General features: G+C 49.6%; 1 protein-coding gene across 3 annotated transcripts; it reads right to left on the reverse strand.

The window, feature by feature from the left end:
• Positions 1-3405: 3405 nt before the first annotated feature.
• Positions 3406-20351, reverse strand: LOC308489991 (UL16-binding protein 3-like). Of its 3 annotated transcripts, XM_081031607.1 has the most exons (10): positions 20335-20351; positions 16698-16768; positions 16012-16284; positions 15195-15331; positions 11963-12070; positions 8136-8384; positions 7635-7907; positions 6604-6751; positions 5373-5399; positions 3406-3453 (listed from the first exon to the last, which is right to left on the reverse strand). In XM_081031607.1, the coding sequence occupies exons 3-8, from the start codon at positions 16056-16058 to the stop codon at positions 6612-6614; spliced, it is 954 nt and encodes a 317-aa protein (XP_080887733.1). In that variant the 5' UTR covers positions 16059-16284; positions 16698-16768; positions 20335-20351; the 3' UTR covers positions 3406-3453; positions 5373-5399; positions 6604-6611. The 3 variants fall into 3 exon arrangements, with proteins under 3 accessions (XP_080887733.1, XP_080887732.1, XP_080887734.1); XM_081031606.1 differs by lacking the exon at positions 20335-20351 and having other exon boundaries at positions 16012-16715; XM_081031608.1 differs by lacking the exons at positions 11963-12070; positions 20335-20351 and having other exon boundaries at positions 16012-16715.
• Positions 20352-21562: the final 1211 nt, after the last annotated feature.

Consider the following 21562-nt stretch of genomic DNA (forward strand, 5'->3'; position numbering starts at 1 on the left):
TAGCAGCTGCCATTTAGTAGGTTAGAAACTGTCCTCATTGTAGGATTACCCAGGGTAGCAGGACCTGAGGAGGCGTCTCCCCATTTTGGTGTCTGGACAAGGCCTGTCATGCTTGTGTTTCCATTGCAGCCCCCACAACAATTCTCCCAAACACAGTACCACCAAACAAGGCCGCAGCCACAGCCCATTCCAAGGCCTCGACCGTCACACCTATTGCCTGGATCCTCCCCGTCTTCCTTACCTGCTGGATCATAATGTATGTCCTTTAGGTCACAAGGTATGTCCTTTAAAGTAACAAGTACTGACAGCTTGTAAGTCGGAATGAGGGGCAGATGGCCTGGAGTGAGGATGGGGAAGCGTGAATTCCCAGTCAAACCCTTGTCCCTCTCACTGAACCTCTCATCATGGAAATGAGACAGGAGAATCACACCTCATATCACCTGGTAGCAATCCTTGGGACAGCTCAGCCTTCTGGCATCTCCTCACTGTCAGTGCAGGTGGAAAGGGAGGGGCCCACATTAAGGCTTAAGCTCTTTAACCATTTCAGTCCTGACTCAGATTCTCTGTTTGGGAGAGTCTGTTTGGGTCCAGTGTGGGTGGTGTGGGGACAGCAGGGACACATGGCATGGGCAGCACTCACATTCGGGTGAGAGCAGCATGATGGCTCCATGTGATGTGTCCAAGGTAAGGGGGCTCATCCAGGGGGAGGGGTCAGGGTCTCATCCCCGGAAGAGGGAAGGAAGGCCTTTCAGACCCAACTCAAACGGGTAGAGTTCAGGGCGTGTTCCCACAGAAAGCGGCTTCCGGGACAGCAGGTAAGGCAGAATGTAGTCACACAACAAACAGCCTAGCTGTTTGTCCCCCTGCATCTTTCTTTAAGGAAAGAAGAGTCTGTGGGACTGTGCTTTTCTGGGACTGAGTTTGTTACATCTTGTGTGTCTCTGTTTGGTCTCCAAAAGAAGGGTTTGCAGTCAAAGACAAGTAACATTCCCCACGGGGGGGGGGGGGGGGGGAACAACTCAAGCCAGATGGAACCCCCGATGAGCTGCCTTATGAGATCTGGGAAGGAGCCTTGCCTCCCTTCCTCCTTGCTTCAGCAAAGCTGCTGCTGCCTCCGGCTGCTCCCTCTCACCTAATTGTGAGAGAGGTCTTTAGAGCAATAAGATCAAGTTCTTTCTGGCTCAGCTCATGGAAGTATTTCACCACAAGAGACTTTGTTCCCCAGGGAGGTGCATCCCGCACCTTAGTCATCATGGGACTATATACTTCGGCTGTTTTGGGACAAATAATTTCGGTTTGAGGTAATTTTCTGACGTAGTGGATGAGTTTCACAGACCGTGTCTAAAACAATTCCGCTTCTTTGTATGTGATCAATAAATACCGTCAGTCGGTCCAATTCGGGGCTCCAGTCTTTCGAGGCTGCGAGACCCTTGACCCTCTGAGATTTAACTGCATTGAGTCTCTGCTTCATTCTTAAAGCTTAACCCAAAGCCGCCTCTTCTCGCCTCCCCACAGCCTGCGTGGCTCTGGACGTGACACCAGAAGGCAAACAGTAGGGACTGTGTAGGACTACATTAGGAGGAAGGCAGTTCTCCATGCACAGCTGGGATTCCTGGCTGAGCCCTGTGCAATCACCGGACAGCCAGCCTCCTGCAGACTCAGATCCTGAGCCACTGAGGGGCCCCTGCCTAGAGCAGAGGTGACTGGGGAGACAGGTGGGGCTGAGCTGCTGTTGCTCACAGCTGAGCTGAATCAGGAATGGATGAGGCAGGGCTGGGACTGTCATACTGAGATCTCTGTGTGCTTTAGCTAAGACGCTGGTAGGGAAGGGAAAAGAAGGATGTTTCCCTGCCACCCTCCTCAGGCTAGAAGTGTCAGGATACAAGCCCTCCTCTCCATCACAGCTCCTGCCATGTCTTAGACTTTCCCATAACTGGGAACATCAGAATCTGAGTGAGGGAACCCCAGTTTAGTCCTCAGCCCAAAAGAATTCCTGAGGTTATGTCTTTTCTTTTTTTTTTTGGCAATATCATGTCCATGAACAGAGACATGATGCAGAGATGTATCTGACTTTCCACACAATTACTCCAAAGTAATTAAGATTTTAGATTATAGCGGTATTTACGTAAGTATCATTATAGGGTTATAAGTTACTAAAGGAAACAATCATAAACATAACTCGTTCTGTTTAAAATACAGTGCGGTTGGCCTTGCCTGCACCTGCCCTGAGCCCACGGTTCTCCACGCACACTGCATCCAGTGAGACGTGCCACCCACGGACCAAGCTGACATGGGCAGTGCGATTGTAGCCAGACTGGACTGGGGCGGCCGCTCCTAACCACGCAGATTTCTTCAAACCAAACAACTGCTGTAACACCTTCAAGTAACCCCTCCCACAACACCTCCACTGCCCCAAGTCCAGCGAACGCCACCACCAAAGCAAGGGGCGCTGCTCCACAGTCAGCAGCCGGTCTCTTCCTGATCTCGGTCTCCCTCCTGTATCTCTACTGTTAAGAGACTCAGACCACGACACATCTGTACTTCCCCATCTTCTAAATGCAACCCAGATGGCATCCAGACATCAAGTGCGATAAGGAAAAACAGGTCTTCCGTCGAATCTGCTAATTCCACAGCTTGTTTTATTGACACAGAAAATGTCGAGGATCTCAGATTTCACTGGTTTGAAGAGCATGGGCGGGGCTTGACCACGTGATTGCCAATATTAAATCTGCTGGAGCTTCATGTACAAGATGAAGAGAGACACATCCAAAATGAGTTAAGAGATGATTTCCTTAAATGTGGTTTAAGAAGTATGGACAGATAAAACTACCTTGAAAATGAATAGACTGTGTCTTATCTAGCGATAAAGGATGGGATTTGGAGCAGTTTCAGTTTTCGTTTGGTTCATTAAAGCTAATGACCATAAAACCGTTAGGTAATGTGAAAAGCTACCGTGATTCTATTTGTATGTACGTTAGAAGAAACTTCCAGGTGTTCCTGCAAAACTTCAGTGCAGCACTAATTTAACGCCAATGTAACTCTGGATCGAGTTTTACATCGTTAAGCTATCACTGTTCTCCTGGGAAGTGAACTCTTTCCTTTGGACATTGTACTTGACTTTTATACAGTTATTGACATGTGCCAGAGCAGTGATGGATTGGAATGTACCCCAAATCCAAGCCTAATGAGTACATTTTGCTTATGTACTTATCACTTATTCCAATTCAAGAGCACCAGATTCGTTTAGCTAAACTAATTCCAAAGAGTAGAAGTACACTGACGTCAACTAATTTTAAAATCCTTTTTATTTCTGCATACGTTGCATACTTTTTACAATTTAAAAAATAGTATGTTTTGAATGTGAAATTGACAAATCTTAAACTCGAAAAGGCAAATATGGAAGGAGCCAAAACTGTAAATCAGGTATTTGGGATGTGAAGACTGGAAGCTTACCTAAATGAAATTCAGAAAAACTTTTATAGTCTCTCTGTATATACTTTAAACAAACACACAAACAAACAAAACAAAACAAAACAAAACTATGAATCAGAATAGCCACATTCAGAGCACTTTTTGTTATTGTTCAATGTGTTTGGATAGAACCTGATCCTAAGCCTAAGGTAGCTTGATTCTGGAAAGTAAATCTTTTCACAACTGCCTTGATGCACAGAAACGTTTTTAAAAATAGACACTCCCTAAAGTCTTTTGTTCGTAGAGTCACACACTGATACTTAGATGTTCCAGTATCTAATATGGCCACAGTGGTCTTGATAACACGTCACGTTTTTTCCATTTTCAGAATCCTACCCAGGAACACTATATCCAACAGATCTCAAGCTCCTGTGTGTGTGAACGAACATTCTCTTTGGTTTCATATCTGAATGCAGTACATCTATTTTGGACTATATATTGTGTTTGCATATGTCTGCTTTGATTCATAGTAACTTCTCATGGTATGGAATTGATTTGCATTGAACACAAACTGTAAATAAAAAGAAATGGCCAAAAGTGCAAAAAAATAATAAAATAACCTAAAATAAGTTTGTTTCTGATGACACAGAAAGAATTCCTGTTGCATCCAGCACGACAAGAGTTGTGGGAAGCGAGGAGGGTGGCACAAGTTTAAGACAGACAGTAGACAAGAATAGAGTGCAAGCAGGGCCAAGGGACTGCAGCCTCAAAGACTGAGCCCCGACTCATGCCAACGCATGGCTTTTATTAGTTAGGTGTGGGAGTAAAAGAAGTAAAGCTTGTCAATCTCAAGATCTGTGAATCCCATGCATTACAATAGGAAACTGACTTAAGCCAATCGCCCTTGTCTACAGGCAGCTGAACCATAAGTCCCAGAATAAGTACTTCCCCAAGGGACAAAACCTTTATGCATATGAATATATGGAGAGCACATCATTGAATCACTTTCCCTGCAGGATGTGGGAAAGAATGCAGCAGAGGCAGAGGCTCTCCTAAGCCAGGGGACGGTGGGGGGCTGTGCCCACCTCTATCAACCCCATGAATTCCCCAGATGGTCCCCACATAGTTGTATCTGGCTTGGGTTGCCCCCCCCCCCGGCCCCATGGGGAGTCGTACCCGTCTTTGACTAGCCAGCCATCTTTCTAGGGCCAAAGAGGGAGACATAATGTATAAGCACAAAGGTGAAGCAAAGTCCCTGAAGGGATCCGTCTCACAGACTCTCCTTTCTTTAGGGGCAGGTATGAGGAGACAGACCGGTAGGCTGCTGCGTGGCAACAAATATGTGTGTGTGTGTGTGTGTGTGTGTGTGTGTGTGTGTGTAAACACATACACACACACAAATAGAGAGGGTATCAAAAAAAGTGTACACGTTTTAAGAAAGAAAAACTGTATTAACATTGTAATACTCACTATATACTGATAACAAAGGTGAATACCAGTTATGTTTCATTTTTGCAATGACAAGAGGTGCTCAAAGTGGATACCATCAGTGTCCAGACACTTCTGATTACGGTGAACTACTGCTTGAGCAACGTTGACCAAAGTGTCCACTTTCATACATTTTTTTTGCACCCTCTGTGTATAGTTGGCAAGATCATGTCAACAAACAAACACACGATGTATATGATTTTCCACAAACAAAATAGATGGAAAATGGTTTCTTTGTTGATAATTCTTATTCTAGCAATTAAGTTTAAAAGAAGGAATTTCATCCCTCAGAAACAAGAAAAGTAGCATAATACGGTTTTTAAAAAGCATTAAACAAGATAATCAACAAATGCAATGAAGAAGATGAGATGTATCTACTGTGTCATCGTGATCAGATGGTGGTATAAAATGAATAATAGGTCATCCAAAGGCCTCCAACCAAAGGGCAGAGTCGCTGATATACACACACTTACCATGGGCTTCCTGGTAGCATCGTCAGCCTGGAGAAAAGAACAAGTGATGTACCAGTGGCTGAGGAAATCCTTGCCCCGTTCTCCTGGGACTACTGTACCCCAATCACTCCCTATCTTGAGACCTCCACTGACAAAGGTCATGTATTACCCTGCACCTGCCACCCCTGCCCTGGGAACAGAAGCCTGTAGCAACCTTTACTTCCCTTTGCACATAGAGAGTCAGCTCCAGTCCCTGCTATAGACCTTCTGGGCTCACAAATAAAGCAAGTAATGAATCAATCTTCTCCCCTTGCTCAAGTCCTGATTCTCCCTGTGATGGGAGGGGCTAAGACCTGGTGGGAGGTTTGATGGAGAGAAGGGCCTGTATCCTGACACCTCTAGCCTGGGGTAGATAGCAGACAAGCATTCTGTTCTTCCCTTACCTACCAGCGTCTTAGCTAAAGCACACATAGCTCTCAGTATGACAGTCACAGCCCTGCCCCATCCACCCCAGACAGGCTCAGCTGTGAGCAACAGCAGCTCAGCCCCACCTGTCTCCCCAGTCACCTCTGCTCAAGGCAGGGGACCCTCAGTGGCTCAGGATCTGAGTCTGCAGGAGGTTGGCTGTCAGGTGATTGCACAGGGCTCAGCCAGGAATCCCAGGTGTGCACAGAGAACTGCCTTCCTTCTAAAGTCGTCCTTATGTGCTGTACCCGAAGCCACTCTCTGTGGGAACACAGCCCTGAACTCTACGCGTTTGAGTTGGGTCTGAAAGGCCTTCCCTCCCTCTTCCGGGGATGAGAGCCTGGTCCCTCTCCTCTTAGCCCCCTGGATAAGCCCCTTACCTTGGACACATCACATGGAGCCATCATGCTGCTCTCACCCGAATGTGAGTGCTGCCCATGCCATGTGTCCCTGCTGTCCCCACACCACCCACACTGGACCCAAACAGACTCTCCCAAACAGAGAATCTGAGTCAGGACTGAAATGGTTAAAGAGCTTAAGCCTTAATGTGGGCCCCTCCCTTTCCACCTGCACTGACAGTGAGGAGATGCCAGAAGGCTGAGCTGTCCCAATGATTGCTACCAGGTGATATGAGGTGTGATTCTCCTTTCTCATTTCCATGATGAGAGGTTCAGTGAGAGGGACAAGGGTTGGACTGGGAATTCACCCTTCCCCATCCTCACTCCAGGCCATCTGCCCCTCATTCCCACGTATAAGCTGTCTGTACTTGTTACTTTAAAGGACATACCTTGTGACCTAAAGGACATACATTATGATCCAGCAGGTAAGGAAGACGGGGAGGATCCAGGCAATAGGCGTGATGGTCGAGGCCTTGGAATGGGCTGTGGCTGCGGCCTTGTTTGGTGGGACTGTGTTTGGGAGAATTGTTGTGGGGGCTGCAATGAAAACACAAGCATGACAGGCCTTGTCCAGACACCAAAATGGGGAGATGCCTCCTCAGGTCCTGCTACCCTGGGTAATCCTACAATGCGAACAGTTTCTAACTGACTAAATAGCAGCTGCTACCCTGTATCCCTGAAAATAAGACCTAGCTGGAAAATAGCTCTAATTTGTCTTTTGGACCAAAAATTAATATAAAACCCGGACTTATTTTACTATAATATAAAACCAAGGTCTTATCTAATACAATATAATATAAGACTGGGACTTATATTAATTTTTGCTCCAAAAGATGCATTAGAGCTAACTGTCCAGCTAGGTCTTATTTTCAGGGATACACAGTATTAAGGACCTGAGGCAGGAAGGGAGGAAGGGGTGTGCCCTGTCCTCCAGGGGCTCATACAGCTGATAGGGAAGCAAGGGTTACAATATGACCAGTCACTGCCGCTGTGACAGAAGATGAGGTGACACACGAGGAAGGTGGTAGAGAAGTCCTCTCAGGAGCTGACAGTTGAGGTGGTATTGAAGGATTTACAGAAATAGACCAGGTGATATGAAAAAGAAAAGTGATGGTAAGGAGAGGGAGCAGTACAAGAAAAAGTTCTGGAAACAGAATGATGCCCTCATGTTTGGGGCCAGCAAGAAATCCTCTGTGAATGACCAAAGATATGTGCAGTGAGGAAGAGACGTCACGATGTGCGAAGGGAAAGGAAGCATGGCAGAACACACCTGCGGCTATTATGCTCCCAGAAAGAACTCACTGAGGATGGATCGTTTTTCAACACACACACACACATACACACACAATCAACACTCACACAAGGGTAGATGGATCTCATCTCAAGACAACTACCACTTCATCCCTGCCTTCTCTCTTACCTGTTGTGTCTACCTGTTTCTCCCAGTGCACCAAGAGTGGAAGCCATTCCTGGCAGTCTCCCATTGACATCTTTGTGAAATAATCCGTCAATTCCTTGTCATGCTCCCACATCTCTTTTATCTGTTTGCCTCCAGGATGATCCACTGTATACTTTCTGGTCACCGAGTCAAAGAGAAGGTATCTCTGTCCATTGAAGCTGAACACCCAGAATGCATTGGTGTTTCCATTGGCTTCATACTCACACGTCATCCTGGCCTGCAGGGAGAGAGGAACTACCCCACATCCCCATGGGAAAGAGGTCAGCCTCTGGTCTTGACAGGTCCTTGGCCCCCACCTGGTGTATACCTCCTCTGGACTCTTCTATGTGATCCTGGTCACTCTGACTTTTCTGCTGAATTCTTGGAGAAGGAACAGCACCCACTTTCTTTTGTACATGAAAACAATAAATGCAGCTAACCCCACAATCTGTTCTCTCCTGCATTTGGACTTTTCCAACTTACCATTGTCTGCGTATTTCTCCAGTTTGATGTCAAGCAGTCGCTGTTTGAGCAAGTCCCCCACGTCACACAGTGTACCAATCTGCTCATTCCAGACTGTTGTGGCATCAACAACCTCTCTCAGGAGATTCATAGGTACAACCTTCTTGCTGCCACAGTCATAAAAAAGAGAATTCTTTTCATCCACTTGGCATTTACACAATGGCTGGCTGTTAGTAGTGATGTTGAAATCATAGTGAAGAGAGTGAGCTTCTGTGAAAGAAAACACGGGGTGGGGTTGGAAATGAAAGATCCAAGGCACCCCCTCCATGATCTGTGTGACAGCAAGAGAATCCCCCTGAAGGCAGGGCAGACAGAGCAAGAACTACCCCTGTTCGGGCCGCACCTTCACAGCTAAAGGCTAGTGCCCCTACCATGACTGAGAAGAACCAGGAGGCCCCTGCCTGGCAAGAAACCATACTTCCCCGGATATGTCCCTTCTGTCAACCAGGCTGACACCCAGCACAAATCAGCCCATCACCACTGCAGGGACGTGCCAGGTGGCTTTGAAGGAAAGCCCTAGATGCCAGATGATTGACAGAAATGAGCCCAGTGTCCTGGGGAGAGAGGGACATCATGTCAGAAGCTGCTCCTGGGGAAGCTGTATCATGGTAGAGTGTGGTGAGGACATGGACAGATCCCAAAGTTGGAGAAGCCATCACTGACAATCCTGGGTCACAGGACTTAGCACAGCCCTGGCAGGTGGTGCTTCTGCTACTAGGATGGGTCCTGCAAGCCTGGCCAAAAGCGTGGCTACACGGCATAAAATAGAAAAGGCAGAACTCTGAGGCAGATGGTGGAGGAAGGGATCACATGGCTCAGAGAAGTGAATATGCCGGGTGGCTATGATAGGAAAAGGCAGACAAGTATCCAGTCAACCATGCTCCATGGAAAGCCTGAAGATACACTCTTGTTTATCAGGCCTAGGAGCAAAGCATGGGTGACAAGAGCACAAGAGAATTCTTAAAAGGCTCAATGGTGACCATTGCTGAAGGTCAGGATGGTGGTAGAGGTCGATGATCCCCAAAATGGGTTCCAGTAGTAATGGGGATGGAAAATGTCGAAATAATGGATGCCCGGTGGAAATGCTCTATGTCAGGAGCAAAGTAGGCACGATGGTCAAAATGATTAGAAACGTCACAAATCCAGCCAGGGCCTCAACCACAGTCAGCAACAACTATGGCTCATAGACCAGGGTGATCGTCCAGGCAAAAGGCCTGAGCACCAACCTGGATACTTCCTGCCTGATTTAAGGGGTTAAACGAAAGACAAAACACAAGGTAAATTATTAGGACGTAAAGCAGCCTCCCAACAAGAAGACTGGATCCTTTCCCCAGTTTCCTGAACTGAACCATTTCTCAGACCTCTAACTCATTACTAGAATGAGATGCCAGGTTCCAATGAGGAAGGACCTTTCAAGGTCACAGCAAGTGCAGTGATTCCCTCTAGCCTTCCTCAAAGAGCAATGGGGACCTTGACTCGGGTAAGTGTACTAGGGGAAGGAGAACACCCCCCCCCCGTAGTTCATATGGGACCTAATGTGTGAGTTGTCATCATCCCTGAGGATCAGAAGCATCATCCTGGCTCCCCTTTTCTTGATGGAGTGCCTGGGGAGGGGCCGGGTAATAAACAAAAACCTGTCCCAGGTCCTGTGTACAGAGGTGTTATTGGTCCATAGATCCACACAGTGGTCATTTCACATTCTCCAGATTTGTAACAAGAATGAAAAATCTTTGTAAGTAAGTAAATCACTTGTGGGCTGACGGTTACCATAGAAGGGAAATTTAAGTACAATCATCTCAACCTGTCTACCCATTCTGTCAATAGAATGTTAAAACAGTATTTTTCCTGGATAAAACAATGGACATGAATACGAACCTTCAAAGCCTAAAGGATACAGGGCATGATTCCTACCAACCCTGTAGCTATTTAATAACAGTGTGGTCTGAAGACACTCTGTAAAAGGCTAGCTACTAAATGTTTTAGGGTCTACAGATTGTAGGCTCTGCAACTGCTCACCCCTGATGTTGTAGCAGGAAAGAAGCCATAGACGATACATGAATGACTGAGTGTGGCTGCACCTGCCACTAGCGCCCAATGACCACGCAGAATCTATGATACTAGAAGTATCTGAGGTAGGAAAAGGTGCCATGTGGACTTCATGGCATTATGATGAGAGAATCACATCACAGACCCATAGGGTCAGAAGCAAGGCTAAGCCCCTTGCAGCAGGGACATGCACACCATTTAAAGAGCCTCCTGGTAAAGTACTAGGGCCTGGTAGAGATGCGGTGTCTGGCTACGAGATATCAGAGTGCCCACAATGAGCGTCATCAGGTCATATAGGGCCGGTGGTCATAAGAAAGAAGTGATTTTTCAGGTATTGAAATGAGCAGGGTCACAGGGAACAAATGAGATGCAGAAGCTGGTGGCTCTGATCTTGACACCAGAAATGTTGCACCAGCATGACCCTAAGTTCACACCTATGGCTTCATGCAGTTTCTCAAAGGCTCCCTTGGACCAAGGAATCCAGTCTACAGAAAGGAGGGGGGCAGTGGCCCATACCTGTACGACCCACACTCACTCTACGTAAAGTATGATAGGGCACGTTTCTCGGTTTTGACACACAGAGGAGGTTCCCTGAGAGATAATTCCCTAGGGGACTGGGGCACCCATATCTGGGACACCCTATATACCCTAAATATGGGGTCAGCAGTATAGGAAAGTATAATTCTCGACCCCAATTCTTTTGCATACTGTCTGGCTGCTTCTGCCCCACAAAGGTGGAGGTGTGTAGCACACACAGAGACAGGCATTAACTGGCCTGGAAAGATCACAACATTCACTCCCTGCCTGGCCTTTGCTACTGTGTGAGGAATGAGCCTTACAGCATGTATATGGGCTTGGGACCTAAGGGTGGAGTGAGATGCCTTTCCTTACCATGATGCTCAGAGCCATGCCTTGGGAAAGTGTGCTTCCTGGCCCTGCTGCTCTAGGTTCCCTGGGCCAGGTGCAGAGGCTTTTACTGAGGTGAGTCCTCAGGAAAGGGGGATAAGGTGCCACTGGTGGAGGACGTGGTTAGGGTCACTTCCCCCCTGGGGAGGTGTTGGAGGCCCTGGAGTTCTTGGGACTCTGAACCAGCATGAACTGGGGTGGGGAGGAGTGATTGGTGAGGGGAAGTGGCAGGGGAAGTGAATGCCTAGGGCTGCAGGTTAGGTGATCAGCTGGCAGAGCTGCTGGAAAGTTCAAGGGTTGAGAGCAATGGGTGAGGGAGGGCTTGCGTGGGAAAAGTCGAGTGTGCACATGCGGTTTCCTGGGGGAGTTACCCTGGGGAAAGCCCCTTTGCGACGCCTGGCGACCCGAGGAGAGACTCTGGCTCCCAGTTCCCCAGAAGCGGGCTGGGGACTGATGCCTGGGGTTGGGGGTACGGAGGGAGGGGTTGCTTCGCAAGAATTTACCGCGGCGCCTTCTCTTTCTCCTTCCCTACCCTCCCGCCTTCGCACTTTGGCCCAGCATTAGGTTTTCGTCCAAGCCGCCTCAGTTTTAATCCTATAGTTGCCTGGAAGGCGACAACCAGCCCCGGATGCCTCCCAGGCAGAAACTAGCCGGTAGAGGGGAAGGCGACGCCACCTGGAGTGAAGGTTGACACATCCCAATGGGCTCGGGGTCTCCGTCCCGGGTTAATGCTCCCCACCCCGACACCCGCCCCGCCCCTGTCCCACCCCTCCCCCACACTCCCACAGCCCACACCTTCTCCCCTTCACACCCCATAGGTTCCATCCCTAACTCACCCCTGCTGGCCGCCAAGGGACACTCGCGCAGCACTAGGACCAGGAAAAGAAGACAAGTCTTGGAGCCAGCAGTTCGCACCATCGCGACAAGCAGTGGAGAAGGCGAACCTAAAGTGGCGGAGAGGGGAGTCTGCAGAGAGATCCAGGACCGAGTCCCCTTCTACCGCCGTTTCTCGGGGGCTGGTTGTCGCTCTGCTGACGCGAGGAGAGAGAACTGCAGGAGGCGCCGTGGGCGGGAAAGCACTGCGGGCGCAGGGCCCGCGGAGCACGCGAGAAGATGAAAATACGCGGCAAAATTCTCTGAGGCTCACCCAAGGGGGACCCGCCCCCTGGGTGGGGCGCCTGCCCGACAGATGCAGGCTATTGGGCGGCAGGGCGCGGCTAAGCCCCGCCTTACGCCCCTTTGCTGGCTTCTGATACTCTGCGGTAAACCAACACCGACAGAAATCGCACAGAAACTACCTCGGGCCCACTTCCTTTGCCACCACCAGCCATGAAACCGCTTTTAGAAAGCGTCTGGCATCAGAGAGGTCAATACAGGGTGTAGTTCCGCAGGGTCTCAACCCACAGTCACCTACAAACAATCCCTTCCCCCTACACTGCTCAAATATGAGGTCTGATAATTAAGTTAGCGATCTTGTTGAACCGCTGTTGCTAACCTTTTTTGTTATCAAAGGGATTATTCATTATGAATTTGTACCAACTAGATAAGCAGTTAATCAAGTTTACTATGTGGAAGTGCTGAAAAGGCTGCGAGAAAAAGTTAGAAGACCTAAACTTTTCACCAACAATTCATGGCTCTTGCATTATAACAATGCACCAGCTCACACGGCACTGTCTGTGAGGGAGTTTTTAGCCAGTAAACAAATAACTGTATTGGAACACCCTCCCTACTCACCTGATCTGGCCCCCAATGACTTCTTTCTTTACCTGAAGATAAAGGAAATATTGAAAGGAAGATATTTTGATAACATTCAGGACATCAAGGATAATACGACAGCTCTGATGTCCATTCCAGAAAAAGAGTTCCAAAATTGCTTTGAAGGGTGGAATAGGCGCTGGCATTGGTGCATAGCTTCCCAAGGGGAGTACTTCAAAGGTGACCACAGTGATATTCAGCAATGAGGTGTGTAGCACTTTTTCTAGGATGAGTTTGTGATCTTAATTTTCTGATCTCATGCTTTCCCACATAAACCCTCCATCATCTCCACTGCCCTCCATCCTTGAATTTTCCAGAGCACTCTGGCAGCAGATCACCTGACCTGTAGACCCTGGCACTCACTTCACCAGACACCTCTCACTTGCCCCCAGGACTCAAGACTCCTCACTCCAGCTCACCGTATTTTATTACCCATTTCTTTGCCGGTGGAATATGCCAGTGTCTCCAACAGCTTTCCTTCTTTGAAAGGACTTAATTACTTCCTCCACCAAGTGGATCCTTATCCCTCTTGCCTGACACAGCCCAGAGAAAGCCTCTGCACCTGGCCCAGGGAACCTAGAGTAGGAGGGACAGAAAGCACACTTTCCCAAAGTATGAGCCTGGGAAGGATGGTAAGGAAGGGCACTCTCACTCTACCCTTTGGCCCAAATCAGGAGAGTTTCTCAGAGTCAAGAGGTGATGGTTTTATTCTTTATTATGATGATTATTCCCAGAGAAGCTGATGTTACTTAAATGCTGGTTAGATGCTCATGAATGATTGAATGAAAGAGACAAGTGTGAACATGAAAAGGCCCAAGAGGCTAAAACTAAAACCAGAGGTTTGCAGTTCTGGAACTTTAAATGCCAGGTGACCCTCATCGGAGGCCTCTAGGTGGCACTGTGGGTGTTTTGGAGTCTTTGCAGGAAAACTTGGAAACACAAATCTGACCTCAGTACTGCAAACTTGTCAAAAAAGAGTTACTCTGGTTAGCAAAAGGCCTTGGGCTCCGCTGGGATAGAAACTACTAAAAAACACCTGGTGGATGACATCACTGCTAAAGGCTGTTTTCGTCCACTTTCATTAAGGAAGTACCTTGAGATAAAATCGTGAGTCTTTTAAGAAAATGTATCATTGTGAAACAGAAAAGGAGACCGCAAATGGAACTGGCCAGGAGAATGGGGTAGAGACAAGGAGGGCTGAGAGACAAGAGGAGAAGAAAATGAACGTTTAGTGCACTTAGCCTCCAGGAGCAAGTTGGAGAAGAGGCGGCGCCACCCAGAGGGCCACGGGCAAGGACGACACTGGGGTTTCATTTTCTCCTCGGACCGTGTGGACACGACTCTGCGCCACAGCATGGTCGCCTCCGGGCTCCAGGGCCCGACTGCGTGGGGTGCGGCACCAAGTCAGCCTGGGCCTGCAGGTCCTGCTTCTGCTGCCCCACTGTATGGGGTGGCGCTGGACGGTGAGTTCGTCCGTGGACGTTGCGGGGCGAGACCGGCATTACAATCAGGACAGGCAAGGGGTTCCCACCAGGGTTGGGGAACCTGCCTTCCGGGTGGCGCTGCCGCCCCAGCTCAGTCCCCTACTGGGGTTTGTTTTCGTCTCTGCGGCCGGCGAGGCAGGTTGTCACCCACCACAGGGAAGGAGAGGGTCTGAAAAGAGGCCACAGAGGCGAAAAAGTAATGTTTTTAGGTGGGATGGGAGGGAGACAGTGTGTAGCGAGAAATTTGCGGGAGCACCAATACCGTAAAACTTACCCCTCCCCGCCCCCGCCCCACCCACCCCTCTTCTTCCCTCCCCACCCACCCCTCACCAGCCCTTCCCCTCCCCTCCCTACCAAGCCCTCCCCCAACCTAACCTCCACACCCTCCCCCACGCACCCCTCCCCACGCACCCCTCCCCCAACACACACCTCCTCCTCCAACTACCCCCTATCCCCACCCAACCCTCCCCCACCCATTCCATGTGTCCCTACTGTCCCCACACCACCCACACTGGACCCAAACAGTCTCTCCCAAACAGAGAATGTGATTCTGGACTGAAATGGCTAAAGACCTTAAGCCTTAGTGTGGTCCCCTCCCTTTCCACTGGCACTGACAGTGAGGAGATGCCAGAACTCAAGGCTGAGCTGTCCCAATGATTGCTACCAGGTGATATGAGGTGTGATTGTCCTGTCTCATTTCCATGATGAAAAGATTAAGTGAGGTCAGAGTCAGGCTGGGAATTCACCCTTCCCCATCCTCACTCCAGGCCATCTGCCCCTCATTCCTACTGAGTTAAGCCCTCAGTATCTGCTACTTTAAAAGACATACCTTGTGATGAAATCATGATCCAGCAGGTAAGGAAGAGGGGAGGATCCAGGCAATAGGTGTGATGGTCAAGGCCTTGTAATGGGCTGTAGCTGTGGCCTTGTTTGGTGGGGCTGTGTTTGGGACCATTGTTGTGGGAGCTGCAATAGAAACACAAGCATGACAGTCTTTTTCCAGATATCAAAATGGAGAGACTACTCCTCAGCTCCTGCTACCCCAGGTAATCCTACAATGCAGACAGTTTCTCACCTACTAAATGGCAGCTGCTATGACAGGACCTGAGGTAGGAAGGGAGGAAGTGGTGTGCCCTGTCCTCCAGGGGCTCATACAGCTGATGGGGAAGCAGGGGTTTCAATATGACCAGTCACTGCCTCTGTGACAGAAGAGCACGTGACACATGAGGAAGGTGGTAGAGAAGTCCTCTCAGGAGCTGATAGTTGAGAGTGGTATTGAAAGATTTACAGAAATAGACCAGGTGATATGAAAAAGAAAAGTGATGGTAAGGAGAGGGAGCAGTAGAAGAAAAAGTTCTGGAAACAGAATAATGCCCTCATGTTTGGGGCCAGCAAGAAATCCTCTGTGAATGACCAAAGATATGTGCAGTGAGGAAGAGACGTCACGATGTGCGAAGGGAAAGGAAGCATGGCAGAACACACCTGCGGCTATTATGCTCCCAGAAAGAACTCACTGAGGATGGATCATTTTTCAACACACACACACACACACACACACACACACACACACACTCAACACACTCACACAAAGGTAGATGGGTCTCATCGCAAGAGAACTACCACTTCATCCCTGCCTTCTCTCTTACCTGTTGTGTCTACCTGTTTCTCCCAGTGCACCAAGAGTGGAAGCCATTCCTGGCAGTCTCCCATTGAGATCTTTGTGAAATAATCTGTCAATTCCTTGTCATGCTCCCACGTCTTTTTTATCTGTTCGCCTCCAGGATGATCCACTGTATACTTTCTGGTCACCGAGTCAAAGAGAAGGTATCTCTGTCCATTGAAGCTGAACTCCCAGGATGCACTGCCGCGTCCATTGGCTTCATACTCACACGTCATCCTGGCCTGCAGGGAGAGAGGAACTACCCCACAGCCGCATGGGAAAGAGGTCAGCCTCTGGTCTTGACAGGTCCTTGGCCCCCCACCTGGTGTCTATCTCCCCTGGACTCTTTTAACTGATCCTGGTCTCCATGACTTTTTGGCTGGGTTACTTGGAAATAACCAACACCCCCTTTCTTTTTCACATGAATACAATAAATGCACCTAACCCCTCAATCTGCTCTTTCCTGCATTTGGACTTTTCCAGCTTACCACTATCTGGGTATTTCTCCAGTTTGATGTCAGGCAGTTGCTGTTTGAGCAAGTCCCCCACGTGACACAGCATATCACTCTATTCTTTCCAGACTTTTGTACTATTAACATCCTCTCTCAGGAGATTCATACATATAACCTTCTTGCTGCCACAGTCATAAAAAAGAAAATTCTTTTCATCCACCTGGCCTTGAACTTTACACCATGGTTGTCTATTAGCAGTGACACTGAAATCATAGTGAAGAGAGTGAGCATCTGTGAAGGAAAAAAACACAGGGTGGGGTTGGAAATAAAAGTCCCAAGGCAACCCCTCCATGATCTCTGAGACAGCAAAGAATCCCCCGGCTGTGCTGATAGATCAAGGACTGACTCTGCCTGACCCCTCCCTTCACCAGTAGGAGGCTAGTGCCTCTCCCTTGGTTGAGGAGGACCAGTGGTCCTCTGCTTGGTAAGAAACCACACATCCCCAGATATGTCCCCTCTGTCGACCAGGCCAACACCCAGCACTAATCAGCCCATCACCACTGCAGGGACGTGCCAGGTGGCGTTGGAAGAAAAGCCTAGATGCCAGAGGATTGTCAAAAATGAGCCCAGTGTCCTGAGGGGAAAAGGGCAGCATATAGGAAGCTGCTCCTGGGGAAGCTGTATCACGGTGAGGGTGTGTGAGATCATGGACAGATCCCAAAGTTGGAGAAGCCATCACTAACAATCCTAGGTCACAGGACTTAGCACAGCCCTGGCAGGAGGTGCTAACCTGATAACAAGATGGGTCCTGCAAGCTTGGAAAAAGGCCTAACAACACTGCATAAAATATTACAGAAAAGGCAGAACTCTGAGGCAGATGGTGAAGGAAAGGATCAAATGGCTCAGAGAAGTGAATATGCTGGGTGGCTATACTAGGAAAAGGCAGGAAAGTGTCCAGTCAACCATGCTCCATGGGAAAGCCTGAAGATAAACTTTTGTTTATCAAACCTAGGAGCAAAGCATGGGTAAAAAGAGCTCCAGAATTCTCAACAGGCTCAATGGTGACCTTTGTTGAACGTCAGGATGGTGGTAGGAGTTGGTGTTCCCCAAAATAGCTTCTAGTAGGAATGGGGATGGAAAATGTCAAAATAATGGATGCCAGGTGGAAATGCTCTATGTCAGGAACAAAGTAGGCACAATGATCAAAATGATTAGAAAGGTCAGAAATCTTCCAGGGCCTCAACCACAGACAGCAACAACTATGGCTCATAGACCAGGGTGATCGTCCAGACAAAAGGCCTGAGCACCAACCTGGATACTTCCTGCCTGATTTAAGTGATAAATCGAAAGACAAAACACAAGGTAAATGACTAGGAGGCTAAAGCAGCCTCCCAACAAGATTGGATCCTTTGCCCAGTTTCCTGAACTGAGGCACATCTCAGACCTGAAACCCATTACTAGAAGGTGACACCAGGTTCCAATGAGGAGGGACCCTCCAAGGTGACAGCAAGTGCAGTGATTCTTCCGGCCTTCCGCAAAGAGCCATATGCAATTGACCAGGTTAAGTGTACATGGGGACAGAACCCCCCAGTAGTTCATATGGGACCTAGTGTGTGAGTTGTCATCATCCCTGGGGATCAGAAGCATCATCCTGGCTCCCCTTTTCTTGAGGGATCCCTGACGGTAGGGCCTGGTAATAAACAGACCCCTGTCCCGGGTCCTGTGTACAGAGGTGTTATTGGTCCATAGATCCACACAGTGGTCGTTTCACATTCCCCAGATTTGTAACAAGAATGGAAAATCTTTGTAATTAGTAAATCACTTGTGAGCTGAGGCTACCATAGAAGGGAAATTTAAATACAATCTTCTCAAACTATCTTCGCATTCTGTAAATAGAATGTTAAAACAGTATTTTATCCTGGATAAAATGACGGACATGAATATGAACCTTCAAAGCCTAAAGGATACCGGGCATGATTCCTACCAACCCTGTAGCCATTTAATAACAGTGTGGTCTGAAGACTTTCTGTAAAAGACTAGCTACCAAATGTTTTAGAGTTTGCAGACTGTAGGCTCTGCAACTGCTCATCCCTGCTGTTGTAACAGGAAAGAAGCCATAGACGATACATGAATGAATGAGTGTGGCTGGACCAAGTCCATTAGCGCCCAATGACCATGCCGAATCTATGATACTAGAAGTATCTGAGGTAGGAAAAGGTGCTATGTGGACTTCACGGCATTATAATGGGAGGATCACATCACAGACCCATAGGGTCAGAAGTAAGGCCATGCCCATTTAAGCAGGGTCATCCACACCATTTAAAGAGCCTCCTGGTAAAGTACTAGGGCCTGGTAGAGATGCGGTGTCTGGCTACGAGATATCAGAGTGCCCACCATGAGCGTCATCAGGTCAGATAGGCCCGGTGGTCATTAAAAAAAAAAAAAAAAAAGTCATTTTTGAGGCATTGAAATGATCAAGGTCACAGGGAACAAATGAGATGCAGAAGCAGGTGGCCCTGATCTTGACACCAGAAATGTTGCACCAGCAGGACCCTCAGGTCACACCTATGGCTTCATGCATTGTCTCAAAGGCCTCCTGGGGCCAAGGAATCCAGCCTACAAAAAGGAGGGAGACAGTGGCCCATACCTGTGGGACCCACATTCTCTCACATTCTTTCCACCCAGAAGACACAGGCAGGACAGGGCATGTTTCTGGTTCTTCCACATACAGTGGAGACTCCCAGCGAGGTGATTCTCTGGGACACTCATATCTGGACACCTTGTATACCTTACATATGGGGTCAGCAGTATAGGAAAGTATAAATCTTGCCCCATTCATTTGCATGTTGTCTTTAGCTGCTTTTGGACTAGAAGGTGGAGGTGTGTAGTGCACTCCTCCAGAGACAGGCACTTAAAGGGCCTGAAAAAATCACATTCCTTATCTGCTTTCATTTGCTACTGTGTAATAAATGAGCCTTACATGCTGCTGCTTCCTCAGCAGGTAGAAAATATGGGCTTGGGACCTAAGGGTGGAGTGAGATGCCTTTCCTTACCATGATGCTCAGAACCACGCTTTGGGAAAGTGTGCTTCCTGGCCCTGCTGCTCTAGGTTCCCTGGGCCAGGTGCAGAGGCTTTTGCTGAGGTGAGTCCTCAGGGAAGGGGGATAAGGTGCCACTGGTGGAGGACGTGGTTAGGGTCACTTCCCCCCTGGGGAGGTGTGGGCAGCACTGGAGTTCTTCCAACCCCATAGAACTGGGTAATGAGACAGCACTGTGAGCTCTCTGGGGAGCAGTCCCGAGGGGAAGCAGACCGCGAGCAGGGCCCGGGGCTGCCTGGTTGGCGGATCAGCTGGCAGGACCCGCTCAGTTCAAGGGTGGACGGCAGTGGGGATGAGGGAGGGTTTGTGTGGGAAAGCTGTGTGCGCACAGTAGGGGCATCTGTTTATTCTCCTACGCGACCCTGCGGAAATGCCCGCGCTGACGCCGGGAGTCCGTGACTCACGCTCCCACTCCCAGAAGCGCGGGCCGGGGCTGGGTGCTTCAGCAGGGCGTCCTGCTGCGCCCTCCGTCCCTCCCTTCTTCTCCCCGCCGCGATCCACCCCCACCCCCAATGTGCCCAACATCACTTTTCCTCCCAAGCCGCCTCGTTTGGGTCCCGTTTCTTGCCGGGATGGCGACAACCGGCCCCGTAAGCCCGCGAGGCGGAAACCAGCCCTCGGGAGGATGGAGGGGGCGGCGGCGCCGCCCGGGGGACCGTCCGCGAACCCCGGTGGGCACCAAGTCCCCATCCCCGGTCTTAATACCCCTATCCGCTCCTGCCTCCCTGCCACCCCCTCACCCCAACGCCCCCAACTCACCGCCGCGCCCCAGAAACAGTGCGCTGCCCACGTGCAGTCCGGCACCAGAAGAAGGAGCAGGAAGACAAGGCTGAACTTGGAGCCCGCAGTTTCCACCATCATCACCACCTGGAGCTGGAGGGCAAAGCGACGGAGCCCGGGAGGCGAGTCTGCGCAGAAAGCAGAGAAAGTGTTCCTCCTCGTGCTTTCCTCCGGGCAAATTCTCGTCCACAGGCGAGGAGAAAGATCTTCACTGTACTTGGGCAAAAGTACAACCGGAGAGGGCGGGAGACGGGGTGGACATAGGGTGCCGCCAGCATTTCTGATGCAACTTTGGTCGGGGGCCCGGCCAGCCCCGCCTCTTCCTGATGCTAACTGGAGCCGGCACTGTCCCCCTCCTCCGGCAAAGGAGACAGGAGGCTGCCAAAGTGCGGTCTGCGCAGCTATGGGGGCCGCGGCCGAGATGCCTCTTCCTGTCTGGCGGCCGCCACCCCTCTTCCCAGGGCTCTCACCCCGCGCTCCACTCTGACACCTCCAACACCACCACCACCCCCCTCCTTCCTTGCCTCCACCCCACTTCTCGGGACATGGGAGCCCAGACTATTGGGAACCAAGGAGTCAGGATAGGGGGTACCCCTAGAGTCTCAATCCACAGTCACCCACAGACAATCCTTTTGCCTACTCTGCTCAAATGACTTGCCCACACAAACCCTCCATCATCCACACTGCCCTGCATCCTTCAACTTCCCAGCTCGCTCAGCCAGCTGATCACCTGACCTGCAGCCCCAGGGGTTCACTTCAACAGACACATCTCAGCCACTTCTCCTCACCACTCACTGCTCCCCACACCAGCTCACCATGTTTTATTACCCAGTTCGTTGGTGTTCAGATACTCCAGTGTTCTAACACCTTTCCACCTGTGAAGTGACCCTAACCACGTCCTCCACCAGTGGCACCTTATCCCCCTTTCCTGAGGACTCACCTCAGCAAAACCCTCTGCACCTGGCCCAGGGAACCTAGAGTAGGAGGGCCAGGAAGCACAATTTCCAAAATATGACCTTGGGAATGATGGAAGGGCACTCTCACTCTACCCTTTGGCCCAAACCTGCCTTTTCTATCCACTGAGGAGGCAGTAGCACATAAAGGTCATAGATTTACAAAGGAGGCTGCAAACCTTTTCTACAAAGGGCAATAGTGAGTGTTGTGATTTGCAGGACACTCAGTGTCCTGTATGCACTGCACACCTCCA

Source organism: Rhinolophus hipposideros (genome assembly GCF_964194185.1).
Source record: "Rhinolophus hipposideros genome assembly, chromosome: 3".
In the NCBI taxonomy this organism is placed as follows: domain Eukaryota; kingdom Metazoa; phylum Chordata; class Mammalia; order Chiroptera; family Rhinolophidae; genus Rhinolophus; species Rhinolophus hipposideros.